At 46.7% G+C, this 18,230-nt stretch overlaps 1 protein-coding gene across 2 annotated transcripts in view; it reads right to left on the reverse strand.

The window, feature by feature from the left end:
- Window positions 1-18,230, reverse strand: part of efr3a (EFR3 homolog A (S. cerevisiae)) — a 74,207-nt gene that overhangs the window by 37,431 nt on the left and 18,546 nt on the right. For both annotated transcript variants that reach the window (XM_047026759.1, XM_047026758.1), the window contains 5 exons: window positions 14,268-14,344; window positions 11,690-11,817; window positions 9,782-9,932; window positions 6,627-6,748; window positions 2,054-2,203 (listed from right to left, as the gene is read on the reverse strand). In XM_047026759.1, coding sequence (XP_046882715.1) covers window positions 2,054-2,203; window positions 6,627-6,748; window positions 9,782-9,932; window positions 11,690-11,817; window positions 14,268-14,344 — 628 coding nt within the window. The remainder of the gene's footprint in view (window positions 1-2,053; window positions 2,204-6,626; window positions 6,749-9,781; window positions 9,933-11,689; window positions 11,818-14,267; window positions 14,345-18,230) is intronic.

The raw sequence follows: 18,230 nt of genomic DNA on the forward strand, positions 1-18,230 counted from the left end.
GATGAGTAGTAAAATCAGAGAACTGGCTGGTTTGATTGAAACAATTCATAATACAAGGTTGTGAGAATGCACTGTACCCAAAGCTTATTTTCTTTGATGTGCTTGCACACACACACAAACCAACAAACACACACACATGTACAAACCAACAAACACATCAAGGCAACCCCATAGGCATCACACAGCATTCTTTTGGTAGTTTGCCCATGCTGGTCGGGGGGGGGGTTTCCGCCAGCCTCAACGACCGGCTATCTCTCCCAAGCCAGACTTTTTCAAGTTTGGAGATTAGCTTTGCCAGTTGGGCGAGAGTTTTGGGAGGATTGTGGAGGATTACTGTCCTGGCCTGAAAACTTCCTGGACAAAACACCATCCTTGAATGCTGCAGTCACTGTAGATATAGGTCAGGGGAAACTCTCATGGCACTTATCCGATCTTGTCAACTTCAAAGCAGGTGGTACATTACATTTAGTCATTTAGCAGATGTACGTACTTACAGTAAGTACAGGGACATTTCCCCCGAGGCAAGTAGGGTGAAGTGCCTTGCCCAAGGACACAACGTCATGTGCACCGGCCGGGAATTGAACTGGCAACTTTCAGATTACTAGCCTGATGCTCTACCCGCTCAGCCACCTGACTCCACATACAGAAGAGTAGAGAAGTAAAGATGGTCTGGTGGAAGTCTACCGGGACAGAACCTTTTAACGTGACCAGAGTGGTAGTAGGAGGGGAGACGGGGGACGGAGAGAGAGAAGAAGAAGGCGTCTCAGCCTCTTCTCTGTAGACATATTATTCCTCGGCTGAGGAGACTGAGCCTGTGATATAATATACAATTCAAAATAGATTTTTTTTCCTACTCCAAAATAAGCCCCTTCAAGGATTTGATGCATCGATCCTTTCGGTTTGTGTGTGGGCAGAGAGTGCGTAGGGCTCCAGAAGGCCCGTCCAATGTAAAGACGATATCCTGGAAGTCTCTCCTGAGGACGCATCGTCTAACTGAATAAAGGCCAACGTGTGCCCACTTGCAGAGCAAACGAGATCAAGAGCCAGCACCGCAAGTGTCGAAAAGCCCCTCGTTCCAAAAGCCTTTGTCCCAATCCAATTAAGCCAGTGGCATAATTATTAATTAGATCCGAGAGGAGGTAAGGGGTCACAATGTCTCCGAAAATAAATGACAGCCAGAGCGACACAGCTGGAGACAGGTGCACACACGCACCTGAATGTGATCTGTGCTCCAGGCACTAGCTGGAGGAGGTGAGGAACAAAAAGTACCGTCTTCCAAAAATAGCTCGGTTCACATGGAAACCACCCCGAGGGACGGCGAGGAGGAAGAGCAGGGGAGTCTGGGAATTATGGGATACGGAGGCCAGAGGAAGAGGAGGGACAGGAGGGAGGGGGGGGGGAATAAGAGAGGGGAGAGGAGGGGGAGTAAGAAGAGGGGGGCAGGGGAGGGGCAGGATGAAGAGGAGGAGAAATAGAGGGGGATGGAGATGTGGTGAAGCTCCATGAGATGCGGAGATTGGGAGGGGGAGCCACGGTTGGGGGTAAGTCCCCTGGCTTAGGCTCACAGGGCAGCACTGATAGGCTCTCTGGAGAAAAGCATGCCTGGGTAAAACAGTCACATGGGAGTTTTCAGAACATGATATTAACTGAGGCTCAACCTGGATGGCTGAGGGGTTTAAACACAGCGAGGGGTTCACACATGGATGCTGACTCTGGGGGACATGGGTTCAGTTCCCATTTAGAGAGGAGAGGAAAAACTGCAACAGCAACACTCAGGAGAGAGAGAAGGGGAGACACACGGTTGCTCCTGTACGTGAATGTGTGTGTGTTGCGTGTGTGTGTGCTGGGTGTGTGGTGCTTTGGGCGTGTGCGTGTTGCGTGTGTGTGTGTTGGGTGTGTGTGTGTGTTGGGTGTGTGTGTGTGTTGGGTGTGTGTGTGTTGGGGGTGTGTGTGTGTTGGGCGTGTGTGTGTGTTGGGTGTGTGTGTGTGTTGGGTGTGTGTGTGTGTGTGTTGGGGGTGTGGTGTTTGAGGTGTGTGCGTGTTGCGTGGGTACCTGTCCAGGTCTTCTGCGTCCTGCATGTTGAACAGCATGGAGGGGATGAGCTTGTCCATGTGCTGGGGCTCCCAGATGATGGCCTGGAGCTCGTCATTCACTGTCTTCCTCACCACCCCCTGCAGCCCCTTGATCCCAGCCACCCGGATCCTGCACACACACACACACACACACACAGTCAGAAACAGCAAAGCACACACCTCCACCGCTCTACACACACACACACCTTAAAGCAAATACTGTGACAATAGTCTCCAAAACGGTGCGAGAAAATGACAATAGAACCGAACAGGCAGCTACGACACTTTGAATTGACTCTCAATCCCCCTGCAATGCCTCGCTTCGTCTCGTGTCTGTGAGTGGAGTGAGCAGAGTGGAGCTTCAGGTAGGTGGCAGTGTGGGAACCTGTTCCTTCCTCCTGGGGTCAGAGCAGTCTGTCCTGCTGGGCTCAGAGCAGTCTGTCCTGCTGGGCTCAGAGCAGTCTGTCCTGCTGGCCTCAGAGCTGTCTGTCCTGCTGGGCTCAGAGCAGTCTGTCCTGCTGGCCTCAGAGCTGTCTGTCCTGCTGGCCTCAGAGCAGTCTGTCCTGCAGGGCTCAGAGCAGTCTGTCCTGCTGGGCTCAGAGCAGTCTGTCCTGCTGGGCTCAGAGCAGTCTGTCCTGCTGGGCTCAGAGCAGTCTGTCCTGCTGGGCTCAGAGCAGTCTGTCCTGCTGGCCTCAGAGCAGTCTGTCCTGCTGGCCTCAGAGCAGTCTGTCCTGTGAGGCTCAGAGCAGTCTGTCCTGCTGGCCTCAGAGCAGTCTGTCCTGCTGGGCTCAGAGCAGTCTGTCCTGCTGGCCTCAGAGCAGTCTGTCCTGCTGGGCTTAGAGCAGTCTGTCCTGCTGGCCTCAGAGCAGTCTGTCCTGCTGGCCTCAGAGCAGTCTGTCCTGCTGGGCTCAGAGCAGTCTGTCCTGCAGGGCTCAGAGCAGTCTGTCCTGCTGGGCTCAGAGCAGTCTGTCCTGCTGGGCTCAGAGCAGTCTGTCCTGCTGGCCTCAGAGCAGTCTGTCCTGCAGGGCTTAGAGCAGTCTGTCCTGCTGGCCTCAGAGCAGTCTGTCCTGCTGGCCTCAGAGCAGTCTGTCCTGCTGGCCTCAGAGCAATCTGTCCTGTGGGGCTCAGAGATGGCTACCCTCCAGAACGCAGGATGACCTTGCTGAGTCGCTAATGTAGTCAACGCAGGAGGAAACTCTATTTGGGAACCCCACCTACGTTACAGCCACATGCTCAGCCAGGAATTACAAAATGAGAGAGAATTTCTGTTTGTTTTTCTCGTTTCCTGCCTCTGTCTCACAAGTTATTGAGTCATCTGATATAATGCAAATAAATCCCCCCCTTCTCTTTCCTAAATGCCAACCTACCCCCCCATCCAGCCACCCCACCACCCCCCTTTCATGAGCTCCCAGGCCCCAACTACACACCTCTCTGGAGCAACTTCTCAGCTGGCAGAGGTGTGATCTCTCTGCACCAATAATAAACAGTGATATTGCTGGTTTGGATGCCATATCCTCTGAGCCAAACGCAAAGACAAAGAGGGAAAAAGAGCAAAACCAAGAGAAAGAAGAGGGAAGGAGAGAGAGAGAGAGAGAGAGAGAGAGAGAGAGAGAGAGAGAGAGAGAGAGAGAGGGAGGGAGGGAGGGAGGGAAAACTGGAGAAAAGGGGGAGGGAGACAGTTATTGAGTAAGCGAAAGATTTGGGGAGATGGAGAGGAAGGAGAATTGAGAGACAGAAAGAGAGCAGGAGACAGACAGAGGAAACGAGTGGGAGGGAGAGACGTAAAGAAAGACCCGAGAGAAAGAGAGAGAGAGAGACACAGAGAGACAGAGAGACAGAGAGAGAGAGAGAGAGAGAGAGAGAGAGAGAGAGAGAGAGAGAGAGAGAGGGGAGAGAGGGGGAACCCAAGCGTTAGACTCGGAGGCTCCAGGTCTCGGCGGTGCCGGCTCCTTCTGAAGCAGCCAAGCAGCTCTGCAGCCTCTCCTGGGGACCAGGCTATTTATACCTCCACCGCAGGCTGGCTGGCTGCTGTGGCTGGCTGCTGTGGCTGGCTGCTGTGGCTGGCTGCTGTGGCTGGCTGCTGTGGCTGGCTGCTGTGGCTGGCTGCTGTGGCTGGCTGCTGTGACTGGCTGCTGTGACTGGCTGCTGTGATTGGCTGGTTCAATTTTTCAATGGCCCAATGAGTGAGACAGTCTGTTAGCCATGACTGGCTGGCAGAGTATCTAATGTAAAAAACAGGCTTCGGGTCAACTGACTGACATAAATGACTTTATTACTTAAACTTCAGGAGCAGACTTAGTTAATAGTACATACGATTCTGTAGAAAAGTGGTTTTCAACCCGATTCCTCAGGGGCCTCTGTCCTGCATGTTCTAGATGTTTCCCTGCTCCAACACACCTGGTTCAATCTACTGCTCGTTATCGGGCTTTAGCAGAACTTCGTAACGGCCCAATACTGTTCCAACACTTGACAGTCAAAATCTATTTAAAATCGAGAATCTTATCTAAAGATTAGATATTGTCATTGACTTCCACAGATGCACTGTTAAGAGATATTACGATTATCTATATGGGGATCAGTAGCTTTGTGATCTTAATAGAGAGCCAAACTCTGGAAATGTACATATCAGACCCAGGTGAGACATGGAGAGTGAGTAATCGTATCATTAACTCAGAATCTCTATGATGGTTCACAAAATATTGCTTTTCTTCATCTGAATCAGATGCTACATACACTCCCCTCCCACACACACAGTTCCCCTCAAACAAACACCCACAATTCCTCAAAACAGTACACACACACACACCCCTCCCCTCAAACACAGTCCGCACACACACACACTCCCCCCACACACACCATCCATCTCAACCATTTTCTTTCAACTCAATGAACTGAGTAGAATTGTATTCCTGCTGGGAGGACAGGACCACACTGTGTCCCTGGGGACAGAGAGGGAGGGAAGCGAGAGATGGAAAAACGGAGAGATGGGTAGGAAATATGAATCACATGCTACAATGTATCCATAGCGATGAGTGGACTGAAGTCCCAGTAGAGATGGCAGGAGCTGGCTGTGCAGAAGCCACATCGCTTGGTGGGATCAACTACTTGACAGGTGGGAGTCTGGCTGTAGATGACAGAAAGATGGAGGTTGGCAGATTCAGAACTAACACATCCACAGAAGAACTATCCTTTAAAAGGGATGCGCACTACAGTATCAACCATTTGCAGATCATTTAACATGATTGTCGTATACGAATGATTTGCGAACGTAAAATTGTGTTTGCCAAACTGTGTTATAAGTTAGGGAGTCAGGTGGCTGAGCGGTTAGGGAATCGGGCTAGTAATCTGAAGGTTGCCAGGTTGATTCCCGGCCGTGCCAAATGACGTTGTGTCCTTGGGCAAGGCACTTCACCCTACTTGCCTCGGGGGGAATGTCCCTGTACTTACTGTAAGTTGCTCTGGATAAGAACGTCTGCCAAATGACTAAATTTAAATGTAAGTCCTATATGTTTAATGTATGCACCTCCCTGCCAAAGTAAATTCCTTGTTTGTGCAAACATTCATGGTGAATAAAATCACTTCTGATTCTGATCTGAAGCCTTGCAGACACATAATGGTATCACCATGAGGTTAAAGTAGGGCCCGTCTGGTCCAAATCGATGTATTGATTTCTAGGATGCTTTGTTTGCACAACACATCACTAAGTAGAATAAACAACGTGAGGTGTTTGTTTAAATGGTTTGATGGGCGGCAGATGAGGTGGGAGGAGAGGAGGAGAGGCAAGAAGAAGTTGAGGGAATCAAGAATGATGATTCCACTCTTCGTCGTGTGAAAAACCCTCCAGATAATTTTCATGACTGCGATATAAAAAAAAAAGCTGAATGGGTTCATCAAAACAGTATCTTTGTTGCGTCTGCGTATTCCCGCAACAGATCGAAATACTAAAGACAACTGATTAGACGCTGATTACACAAGCTCAACAATGAAGGCTCGTTCTCTCGCTCTGCTGCTAACGAGAGCGCTACGACAGCTAACATGCTACTTCAGCTTCACAAACCACTGGGGGGAAATGGAGTCCCTGAGAAGATCAAGTTCATTAGCTGTCCTGACGTCACTCTTCCTTCTACTCACACACTTCAGCTCAGTTGTCTCCAGTCTCTGAGATGTCTCACTTTCAATCCAATTAGATGTGTCAACAATGTCCAACATACTGTGATACCATTATGGTTAAACAGTGAGATAGCTTTCCCTACAACAGGAGCACAACAATCACCTCAGGGTGGAGCAGGCAACTCCCACTTCCTGGTTCCCCTCAGCGGTTGTGCTTTACGGCGGTCTCTTTCAGCCCCGATCCTCGGGACCCCCTGCCCTGCATGTCTTAGATGTTTTCCCTCTACCAACACACCTGCTTCAGATGACTGGGTCCTTATCAAGCTCAGCAGAAGCCTGATAACGACCCGTTCATTTGAACCAGGTGTGTTGGAGGCGTGAAAACATCTACAAGAGGTCACCTGAGGTCTGGCCTCACCACAAACATGCACCTGGTCCCTCACCTGGTCCTGACTTCCTGGTCCTCGTGTGTGGAGTGGCACATGGCGCTGAACTGCGACACAAAGAAGTCGTAGCGGCGGTGATAGGACGGCGTGTCCTCCTCGATGTTTGCGAACTTGACAAACTGAGGGAGAAAGCGACAAAAGAGTTTCAACGAGAGTAGAGAGTGACTCATGAACTTGATGAACCTAATGGACCACAGACAACACTGTACGAAGTAACCTCAGCATCCTCCTTAAACCCCTAGACAAAGACTCATCTAGCTAGGGAAGGTTATTAGAATGCATTTGAACAAAATGACAGTTGGAACAAAATGACAGTGCTAATATACCTGGGAGTAATTACTAGCTGGTGCTAATCATAATCATCATCTGGAGGAGAGCATCCACCTCCTGACGAAGGTGAGCGCAGCCTGAAGACTAATGAACACGATCATCAGCAGCCTTTGTGAGCGCCTGGTCTACCTGCGGTGAAGCTTTCAAGATTCGACCTCAACGTCACCCAAGTGAAACTCATCATCAGCTCTTGGGAGTGCTTCCCCGCTCTCCAACACACACACACACAACACTGACTTCCACCTTCTTGTCTTCAGAAATCCCTGTACTCCAAATCCCCCCCTCCCCCATACACCGGCCAATATGCCACTTGACATACCCTTTATAATCCTGTTGTTTGCCAAGCCCCCCCCCCCCCCCCCCCTTCCCAACTGATTGTCATTCAGCCTCATCGACTCAACCGCTAAAAGCCTGCTGCTACCTGGTGATTTAGCCCAATTTTCTATCCAACCCCCCTTGGAAATAATCGGCCGGCTTGCAAGCTCAGTTTGTGTACGTGTGTGTGTGTGTGTGTGTATGTGGACCGTTAGCTGATGGCAAGGTAACATGGCAAACCCCTCGATGACCAAACGTGATGAATGAGGGGAACCTGGACTCAACTCCTCCATGTATCATTGTCCTGGTCTCTACTATCGACTGAAATAAAACATTTTATTGGGTCACATTTTTCAGCTATATCACCCAGTTCTACTGGAATCACTAAAACAAAAAAAACAAAACAAAACAAAAAAGCCTTCCAGTTCATTGATTTCAAACAAGGCCTGCTTCCCACTCTCGATGGAAACAAAGAGCTTTCTATCGTGCAAACAGAGAGATCATTGTGGACAAGCTTCTTCTGGGACAGACCAGCCCCTCTGAGACTGGTGCTACAATAACACTGTGGGACAGAAAAACCAACAGGCAACAACAGAACCCTGCAACATACTCAATCTACCACCGACCAACAGGAAGTGAGCTGTGCGGGTTCAAGGTCTTGTGTTTTCTCTCCTCAGTACGCACGAGATCCAGTTTATGAGGGTGGGAAAAGTGAACTGGTGAATCTCTATTCGACAGCAGGGGCAATCAACCACTGCGAACTCACCAGGCGGAAGAGTGAAGGAAGGATTGGAAAACTAGCAGCCGGCGCCCTAGGGTCCTCCATCTTTACTTGTATCCATGACAAGACACGCAATGTACATGACAGATCTGGGCCCCGTGGCGCTACGTATAAGGCAGCCAGCTCACTCCCCTGAGAGTCAGCTGTGATGAATGGGCTATATACGTCTGAAGGAAGCCATGTGCGACACCAGTCATTCCAACTGTATAGACAGACAGGTGGAAAGTCCCCTATCTCTCAGTCTGGAGTGTTCACTTTTTAGTTTTGTGTGTGTGTGTTGGTGTGTGTGTTGGTGTGTGTGTGTTGGTGTGTGTGTGTGTGTGTGTGGCCCCTCCCTGCACACGTCTCTGTGACCAAACCCAAGACGAATAAAGGCTTCTTCTTCCGTGTGTCGAGTCATGTGTTTTAAAAGTTTTCAAAATGTATTTTAAAAAGCATAAATTATCGTTGCAAAGATACACTACTCTGCTTTTCTGTGTTGCGTACATACAATATTAACCAACCAAGATTATCATTCAAAATACGCTATGCCAAAAGAGGAGAAAGGTATTTGTAAGTTAATGCATAAAACATTTGTCTAAAAAGTAAGATGGTCAGATATTGCATAGCTACTAGTCCCAGGCATGTATGGAAATTAAAATAATTACTCCCTGTTATTATGGAAGACTACCATACTGTACATATATCCCACAACGTAGGCCAATTAATTTCAGCATTTCCTTCAAAGGACAAAACTATATATGGACAGCAAAACAACCATAAATATGTCGTAGGCTAATCATTGCTTTGAAGTAATTTCGAACTGAACCTGAAAACAACAGTTCCCCGTTGATAAATCATGGGCTGCTAGCTAAGATGTGAAAAATGAATCTAAATGAAGATGGATGTGCGGTTGGCACTGTAGCAGGCTCCATAAGGAACATTTAATTAACACGGATCGCACCTAAACACTGTAGCCTACACTACCCACTCTCTCCTTCTCTTCCTCCTTCAAGTGCATCGTATAAATAATGCATGGACTCTCACATCTCAAACACCGTCTGCTTTCCCACATCAAATGAACAGGCAGCATCGACACCGAAAACAAACTAAGAATAGCGAGGAGGAACCATGAGAATATATCGAGAGGACATGACCAACCATATTGGTCCAGTCGTGAAAGGCTAACGTTAATTAGCAAATGCGTTGGTGATACAAACTAGCACACAGTGAGGCGCTTTTACTAAAGTGCGGGAATGTCAGAAGCATTTAACTTCAAGGCAGTATAGGATCCCTACAGTGTGTATTATCCACCGTATAATCGTCCATTTTCAAACACTGTTTTGTCAGCTAGCTAAGGGGCAGATATGAGAGGCCTCCGTTTTATAATTCCCTTGCCAAGGAGCAGTGACCTTGAGAGAAGAGAGTTTCTCCTTCAAGCTCTCTCTCTCTCCCTCCCTCTCTCTCTCTTTCTCTCAAGGTCTTATCCTTCACCCACTCCCCCGGTCACACACATTCATTTCATAAAATCAAACTTCCCTCTCTACCAACCTCTCTCCTTCTCAGGCGGTTGAGTGGGTGAGTGGGTGAATGTGCAGTGTATGACTTCATTCACATGTGTGTGTGTGTGTGGTGTGTGCATATTCTGGTGGACCGTGTCAGTTGAGGGCGGGGTGTGGCTTCGTCAATGCCACGATTCTTCCATCCCTACAGCCCAGCTGGACCCGGAGTGGTTGGTGCTACTCACCGAGTTGGTACCCAGGACCTGGAGGTCGGGCTCTCTGGACTCCAGCAGCTTGGCCACCATGTGGAGGAAGCTCTCCACGAAGGGCTTGATGCTCTGAGAGTGACAGGCCATCAGCAGCTGGTCCAGGGCCTCCATGGCGATCACCACGTAGCTGGGAATGCAACAAAACCAAAGGAAAAACAAAACCAAATAGGGTAAGGTGGCTGAGCGGTTAGGGAATCAGGCTATTGATCAGAAGGTTGCCCGTTTGATTCCCGGTCATGCTAAATGACGTTGTGTTCTTGGGCAAGGCACTTCACCCTACTTGCCTCGGGGGGAATTACCCTGTACTTACGGTAAGTCTCTCTGGATAAGAGCATCTGCTAAATGACTAAATGTAAATGTAAAGGACACAGTTCAGCGTCACAGCTGAAAGGGTCATCGTGATGGTCGGAATGCTACCGAATACTGTGCAAAAGACAAGATTTCATTTGTGAATATTAACGTCTATTAATGTTTGTTGTTTTTTCAGAGAGCAGGTAGGACATAGAAGGTTCTATCTACAATCTGAAAGGTCCGTTTGCATAACATCGTGTGCACTGGCATGTTCACATGTTATTTTCTAAGGCTAGACCTGGACATTATATAATACGTTTAAATACAACCAGAGCAGCCCAGAGTCTTTGAGGCAGCGAAGCACGTTTTAAGGCAAACATCGACTGCGGGCTATTTTGGTGCGTTCTGTGCCGTCTGAAAGCAGCGTGTCTTTTTTCTTCAGTCACCAAGATACAATTACTCAGGATTTATTTCATCAGTTGCTCTCAATAAAGAGTGAGACAGCCTGCCGCTACACACCACGCAACCGTCACCAAACAGCCACGCAAGCCGTGTCCTCCAATCGGAGCTGGCCTCTCCACGGGCGCAGGAAACAGCGGGCTAGGCCAAGTCGTTTGGTACGAGCTCAAGGCACAGCTTAGGAAGCAGTGTCACTCGGCTCGGCCCTCTATCTGTGTGTCTGCTTGCTTTAGGATCGGGGAGAGAGGGGGGGGGGGGGGGAGTGAAAAATCTTACCCAATTAAATGCAATTTCTGTCATGATAATCGAAGTATTGATTCAGGGCTGTCACTCTTATACGCATTCCCCATGGGACAGGTCTATTTTTGGCTCGCAATCAATTTTAATTACTTTCCAGAAGGCATTTTCATTGCCATTAAATCATGCAAGCAGATAAATGGCTTAGGAAGAACAAAAAGGAATAATGGTAGGCTTAATACTGAACACCCCCACCCTACACCACCCACCATACCACACCCCCCCCCACACACCCAATCTCCAATCCCCTGGTAGGTAAATGGGATCCAAGCTAAAGACTCTAAAGCAGATCTTGCACAACAACAAGTGTCAAATGTATTAAAATCTACGAAATGTCCAAGTATCATAAGATTGTCGAGGTGCGTGGGGTATGTATGCAAGGGGGTCCAACCGTACAGACATATGATAATGATGGTATGCATTACTGAGGGTGGTTAGAATCTGAGCTTTGATATTCCATACATGAACATGTGCAAATCACAGTGCAGCTTTTCCACCTTCCACTATCCTATACTGAAGGATCAGACTTTACATTAGCATTCAGAAACGGACCACAGCATCCATTTATATTTATAGATTTATACATAAACCACACGTGAATTATGCATTATTTGCCAATGTCAAAGCATCTTATATATAGATATATATCTTATTAGTATATTGGCATGTTTTTTTTATATCTTTAACGGTAGCGGTCTAGTTTCAATACTCAAAACAGCAGGAACCGGTGTTGCTATGTTGTCTGGGTTGGTGAGGCCCAGGCGGGCTGACTCAATGTCCCGGTTGGTGAGGGGGAACGGGAGGTCCCTTCAAGGTGGTCGGGAGGGGGACACTCACCCGTAGCGATGGCGAACCACATCCCGGCTGAGCCGCTCGGCCAGGTAGGCCCCGATGCGGTCCAGCTTCTCCGGGGCCGACACGGCGTAGAAGGTGAGCTTCTCCATGTCCGACTTGACAAGGCCGTCCTGACGGGAGACACACACACACACGTGAAACGTCAAGACATCATCCGTTTCGACGTGACATATTTGTTTGAATAAAGAATGTCTCGCTCTGTATCGCCGAATTGAATGTGATTTTGATTGGTTGAAAAGCAGAACGTTCCCCTCCTATTTGCAGCAGATACTTATCCATTTATGTCATCGTGTCGGATTTCTTCCAGACTGTTAGGAATGGGATTCCAAACAGAGTCATAGTGTGTGGCTAATTCTAAATATGTGAGTGGTCAGTTACGCTAAACCTATTTAAATGACGTAAACGCTAGCTAATGTTCCAGAACGTTCTTCCCTCTCTGTCTTCCTGGTTTCCTGTCTCTCTCCAACTGTCCTATCAATAACTAAAGCTTAGAAAAAATAATATATATACAAAACCCAAGGTCAAGCTAGGAACTGACTGTTAGGAGTTCGATCAAGACTGTGAGGTTGAAGCCATCATATTTAACCCCTTACACAGACACTGTAATGCGCGTGTAAGGCATCATTAACCTTGTGAACTCCCAGGGCGTTCTGGGAAATTGCAGGCATGTGTCCTCTCTCCTCGTCCTATAAGAGTTCAGCTTCCAGATTCAACCCAGAGCTGGGAACTCATTAGAATTCTGATGTTCATCTCCCCACAAAGAGAGAGGTGATGAACAGGGTACAGGATAAGAAAACAATCAACAATTTGTTTTTTCATTATGCAGTAGGTACTATCTGTCCTGGATAAAGATTTGTGTAGCGAATTGCATTTGCAAGTACTTTGAATGGACTATCCGCAGTGTGTTCAAGTTTACTCCTTTTCAAAACTGAGTAAATGTCTGCCTTTCCCATACTGACATATACAACCGAATTGGTTTCTGACTAGTGGGTAATGATGGGGAACACAAAAGCAGAACATCTCAAAATGAGCAGTTTGTGGTTACTGCTGGTATTGTCCTGACTGCCCCCATAGGTGTTCTATGCAGTGTACTATGCACAACTGTAACCGAGACATTATTGTAAGCCTACAGTTGAGGATGTGAGATCTTACTACTGCACTGCAATATCGTTTTCTCGTCCACCATACAACAACTAGCTAAGGTGCATAATCTGAGCATTGATCTTCCGCTGCACTTTCAGCAACATTCCAACGTCCCTTTGTACAAAAGGTGTTTGCTAAATGAATAAAACGTTGTGGAAATGTGACGGAGAGACGTGTGTGTGTGATTAATAAATGGGTGTTATATCATTTCAAGTGACAAGGGATGCGAGAAGGGGGGGGGGGGGGGGTGGAGTGGCAGCGGCGCAGTCCTCAGAGTGCAATCAGCACCTGAAGCTTTCTCCACATGATGATTAATCTGACAAGGTCTCGACCGCTCCAGTGTTTCCATTTCCCCGCCCGCCTGTTTGCTTACACCAGAGGCTCGTGAGATAGAGAGACGGACAACGACTGCAGGAGTGAGACTCCCTTGTGGATTCAGCGTTTAAGTGCTTGTTTCGCCTTTTAATTAATAACGTCAAAGCTTCAAAACGGGAGTTAATAACGTGACATTACCAGGTTAGCGACAGCGACGTCGCATTGAATCAGGTAGACTTCTTCTCAAGTCTACAGTTTCACGTGCCGTATTAAGGAAATCCAATTACTTAGCATCGTTGCGAGTTTTTTTTTCATCATAGCCGAAGCAAGTGGATCTCAAAAGCATGAGAAGAGCTAACGGTCCAGACACACAGCAGCCAGTCATCTCCTCCTCCGTCATGCTAGCCAACGCGTGGAGCTGGAGGTGACAGCTAATTGGAAAACACCTTGTTATCTCGGCACTAAACCGTTCCTCATGGGCCCGGGGGAGCCTCCGCGGGCGTTTGCATGAGGGTGATGAACATGCTTGTACAGTATATTAGGGTGTTCCCCTTTCACGCTGTCGGTCAGTGTGTAGATAAACTGATTTAATGAGGATAAAGGGTGCAGTGTTGATGGTGGCGTACGCATCATCAGGGAAGCTGACAGGACAAAGATGGCTGACATCATGTTTTCATTAATGTTGTTTAGAACCACCGTCATGCTTTGATAACCACCTTGTGTTGTCCTAGGGTAAACTGTTGAGAACTTGCAAGCGGAACAAGGAAATAATTAGCGGCGAATGAAATTGAAGGCTCAAGATACCCTTCTTCACAGACGTTGGACTTGTTGGCTTGGATGCAATTATGGTCAACATGTTAAGTGGAGTTTGTTTACAGCAAGACCAAAACCTAATCTAACTTTTATAATAATGCAGTGGGCCAAGTACATTTAGGAGCCGCCAGACTGTAACTTCAGAACTCGGACAGTTCTAAAATGTCTCAAATTATGTTTCAGAGTGTAAAACGTTGGAATAAATAACCAAAGTTTGGTAGGAAAGCGCTTGGGCGATTTAAATTCTTGCAAAGCCTAAGAAGTGGTTGTTTAAAGTAGTCCTACTCACTTTGGGGTCCTCTGGGAAAATGTTGTCCACAAGGCGCTTGTACCTGGGCCTCAGGGGACCACAGCAACCACACACACCTGAAACAAAAACACACACATTGATGAACACGACAGTCATTACAGAAAGACAAACTTCCCCTAAACTGACACACTTCTATGAATCGTACTGTAACGTTAACCACATTTGGGTTTGAATGACTTTCCCATGTGTTGGGCTCTAACCTTGCGTTAATCATTGCTCCAGACTGGAACAAGCTTAGGAAGGTCAACAAGTATTGATCCACACAAATTAGTATTATCGCCATTAGTTCATCAATCAATGTTGTGTACTGACTCAGAGTGGCGGGCTAAGGAAGAACCAAGGAAAAAAAACAGGAGACGGAGAATAGACGAGAAAATCAATAATATGTGTGCTTTTGTTTGTGTGTGCACACATGCATGTGTGTGTTTCTCTGTGCGTTCATTTCACATTCCGGACCATATCTGAAGCTTTGTGTCTCTCTGTGAGACGTCAGATGCAGGCGTTGTTATGTATGGGTCTCAGCAAGCTGCGGACCACAGCAAAGGTCAGAGTAACAGTCTGTCTGCCAACCAGAGATCAATATGGAGACAGATCTTTAGCGCTAGCAAAACGTGCCAACTCCCTATAGCCAAGTTCACGCTTTTGGCTGTGGGAACTGAACACATGATGCATGGATACAGGTTATGCACTGTATGGATTGCAATACATTGTAGTGGGTGCACCCTCCTACTCACACAGAACCAGCCATGAAACAAGGATCCAAGTTCAGACAACTCTCACCCCAATTTCAACTCTGCGGAAATAAAAATCTATATAAGAACGCAAAATCTGCTGCTATCCATCATCACGGTCACCAACACGCCGTTGACAAACGACCATTTAGTGGATTCAAAAATGAACTTCAGCAAAGGCCAAGGACACCATTTTCCCAGCTGCCCCTTCAGAGTCAAGCCCTGAAGGCTCTTCCTGTTACGTGAGCACACAGCAGGTACAGAGAGGTCACCTTTAACACCTTTAGAAGTTATTTTCCCAGCACACAGGGGCTGGACAGGTCCCTCAGGGGCGTCGGAGATTAATAAACTTCATTAACGCCGGTCAGCGGCAACCTTTACCGCGCCGCGGCTTTAAGACGTTCATTACGCTTCCGACAATTACCTGGAACACTGAGACACGGAGGAATGCAGGGAGCTTGTGAATAAGCGTTAGAGTAATCAGCCAGGCTTAATGGATTTCATTATTGTTCACCAGGATTCGATGAGTGAGCTTCACATCGATGGCTTTTGGCGGAATAACGAAGCATGCTGGGTATTAAGGGAACATCTGAGTTCCTCAAAAAGGCATGTTTATTGGTTGGAGTCAGGTGGCTGAGCGGGTAGAGCATCGGGCTTGTAATCTGAAGGTTGCCAGTTCGATTCCCGGCCGGTGCACATGATGCTGTGTCCTTGGGCAAGGCACTTCACCCTTCTTGCCTCGGGGAGAATGTCCCTGTACTTACTGTAAGTCGCTTTGGATAAGAGCGTCTGCTAAATGACTAAATGTAAATGTACTGGAAGCTCAGACATGTTTGTTGACAATGACAATTTGATTGACATGAGGAACTTCGATGGTAAAACCAGAACAAAGGATTTCAATTTTTGGGAACCAGCTAGCAACCATGTCTGCTTACAAGGGTATGCAGAGGTCAAACACAATCCTATTTTGCAATGAGAATGTCAGACTTGGAATCACAACTAACTAGAGGAGATGTTTGGGAGGCTGCTAGCAACTGTAGGTTTGAGAGGGTTAATTGATGTCAACTCTAAGCCCGTGCCATCCTCAGAATTGTCTGGCAAGAAATTTCCGTTGATCAATTGGACAATAATCATTAATTTAATTTACAGTCTAATTTACTGAATACTAAACAAATTAGTGTGGTGGGTATGAATAACTAGCTGTAGCCTACTGCTCTATAACATGCATTTTCCTGTGTAGCTTCCAAGGTTGACAAGGGAACTTTTCTTTACCGACAGATAATTCGAGGTTTTGTAGTCAACAAATGGAGGATAAGGGGTCTTTGGCAGCTGATACTTTAACTTGACGTGACATTAAGTGGTCATTTAGACGTTTCATTTTTCTTCTTCTTCAAATATTAATCTCAAGGGGATGTTAGTAGCACTGCTAATTTCAAGTAGTCTGGTTGATGCATTCACAAGACGCTTTCCATTTACCTTAACATTAATCCACCTCTAGATTGGTGGGATATATTTATGACCATAACTATAAAATGACACATGGTTTTCTTTCTATATTCTAACAGTTGCTGTTTATATTTCAAATATGTAGCAAACCTATAGTTCAATACTGATTTAAGAATGCAATGAGTGGGCCGGCATTTTTTACATTTCTCTTCATAAATGTATATAAATCAAATCAATACTAGTCCTCCTTAGAGGATGAACAGCAACACTCTTAAGAGCCATACATGTGAGTTAGGGTCATTTTGGGGGGTATAAACATATGATAAAGTCAGTAGGATAGCTTTTTCTTTACTGCAAAAGTCTAAATAACAAAGCAAAACAACACCACATAACTGATCATCGTCCTACAATGGACCTCTACTACTGAAAAATGCAAAAGATTCCTCCTTCGTTCTCAGTCAAACACTACAGAAATTGGCATCCATATGAATTCTGATTTTCTCAGGTGTGACAATAAACATGCATGCAACAACATCGGATGGCACATTTGCACGCAGTACAAACAGCACACAGAGGATCTCAGTGAAATTTTAATTGGACCTGATGCACATACTGAGCAAGTGCAGAAAAGCTCTGTTAAAGCGCTGTGTTAAAGCATGCTGATTGGATAGATTTAATCGGGGGCTGGGGTGGGTGAAATAATTAGATAAAATATCTCACTTCATTACACACACGCAAGCACACACACACACACAAAACATGTGCAGCCATGCACACACACACACACTTACACCACTAGGGGTCCAAAGGGGTGCTGGGCACCAAACGTATTGCGACAACAGAGCAAACGGTGTCCCAATCAAAATTAAAATGGATTACGGGGACTCTGACCTGCAAAACTAATTTCCGTAACATACCCGTACGATAGCTTCCCATGGGATTAGGTAGAAGTGATTTACTGTATCCCATAGTGCTTTGCAACTGACATCAGGGACAATGACTCGGGGGGGACGACTTGGTTTCTTGCAGAAAAGTTTGTAAGAAAGTGGAGAGCGATGACTTTCAAACACCAAATGTCCAACTGTAAATTCATTTTTGCATGTAAAGGTATTTTACTACCATACTATATCAGTATGATCTGTGATTGTATAGTACTTCATGTTGATGTGCCCTGACTGCCAATTAAATGTTTTCTTTCTTTTCTTTTTCACAGCATGTATCAAGCACTAGCGGTTTAATGTTAGATTTACATTCAATTAAAATGTCTTCATGTAGCAGACACTCTTATCCAGAGCGACTTACAGTAAGTACAGGGACATTCCCTCCGATGCAAGTAGGGTGAAGTGCCTTGCCCAAGGACACCATGTCATTTGGCACGGCCGGAAATCGAACTGGCAACCTTCAGATTACTAGCCCGATTCCCTAACCGCTCAGCCACTTGACTCCTTACTAGATGTTAGGATTTAAAGAACTCTAAACAGAATGAGGCCAGGAGCAGGTTATGTGTTCAAGAGTTCAAGGCTTCATCAATTACCTATTAATTAGATAACAGTTCGAAAGGAAATGATGATAATGAGGAAATGATGATGATGAAACACAAGCACAAAGAATGGGTGAGGCCTCTGCAAGGCATCATATTCCTTTTTACACAAAGCAAACTTCAGCTACATTATCAACACCGTGCAAATGGCACTGTGGGCTGATCGCACTGTGGGCTGATCGCACAACGACATGGCTGGAATTATTCCTAGGAAGAGAGCCAGGC

The sequence above is a fragment of the Hypomesus transpacificus genome, chromosome 10, assembly GCF_021917145.1.
Source record: "Hypomesus transpacificus isolate Combined female chromosome 10, fHypTra1, whole genome shotgun sequence".
Lineage (NCBI taxonomy): Eukaryota > Metazoa > Chordata > Actinopteri > Osmeriformes > Osmeridae > Hypomesus > Hypomesus transpacificus.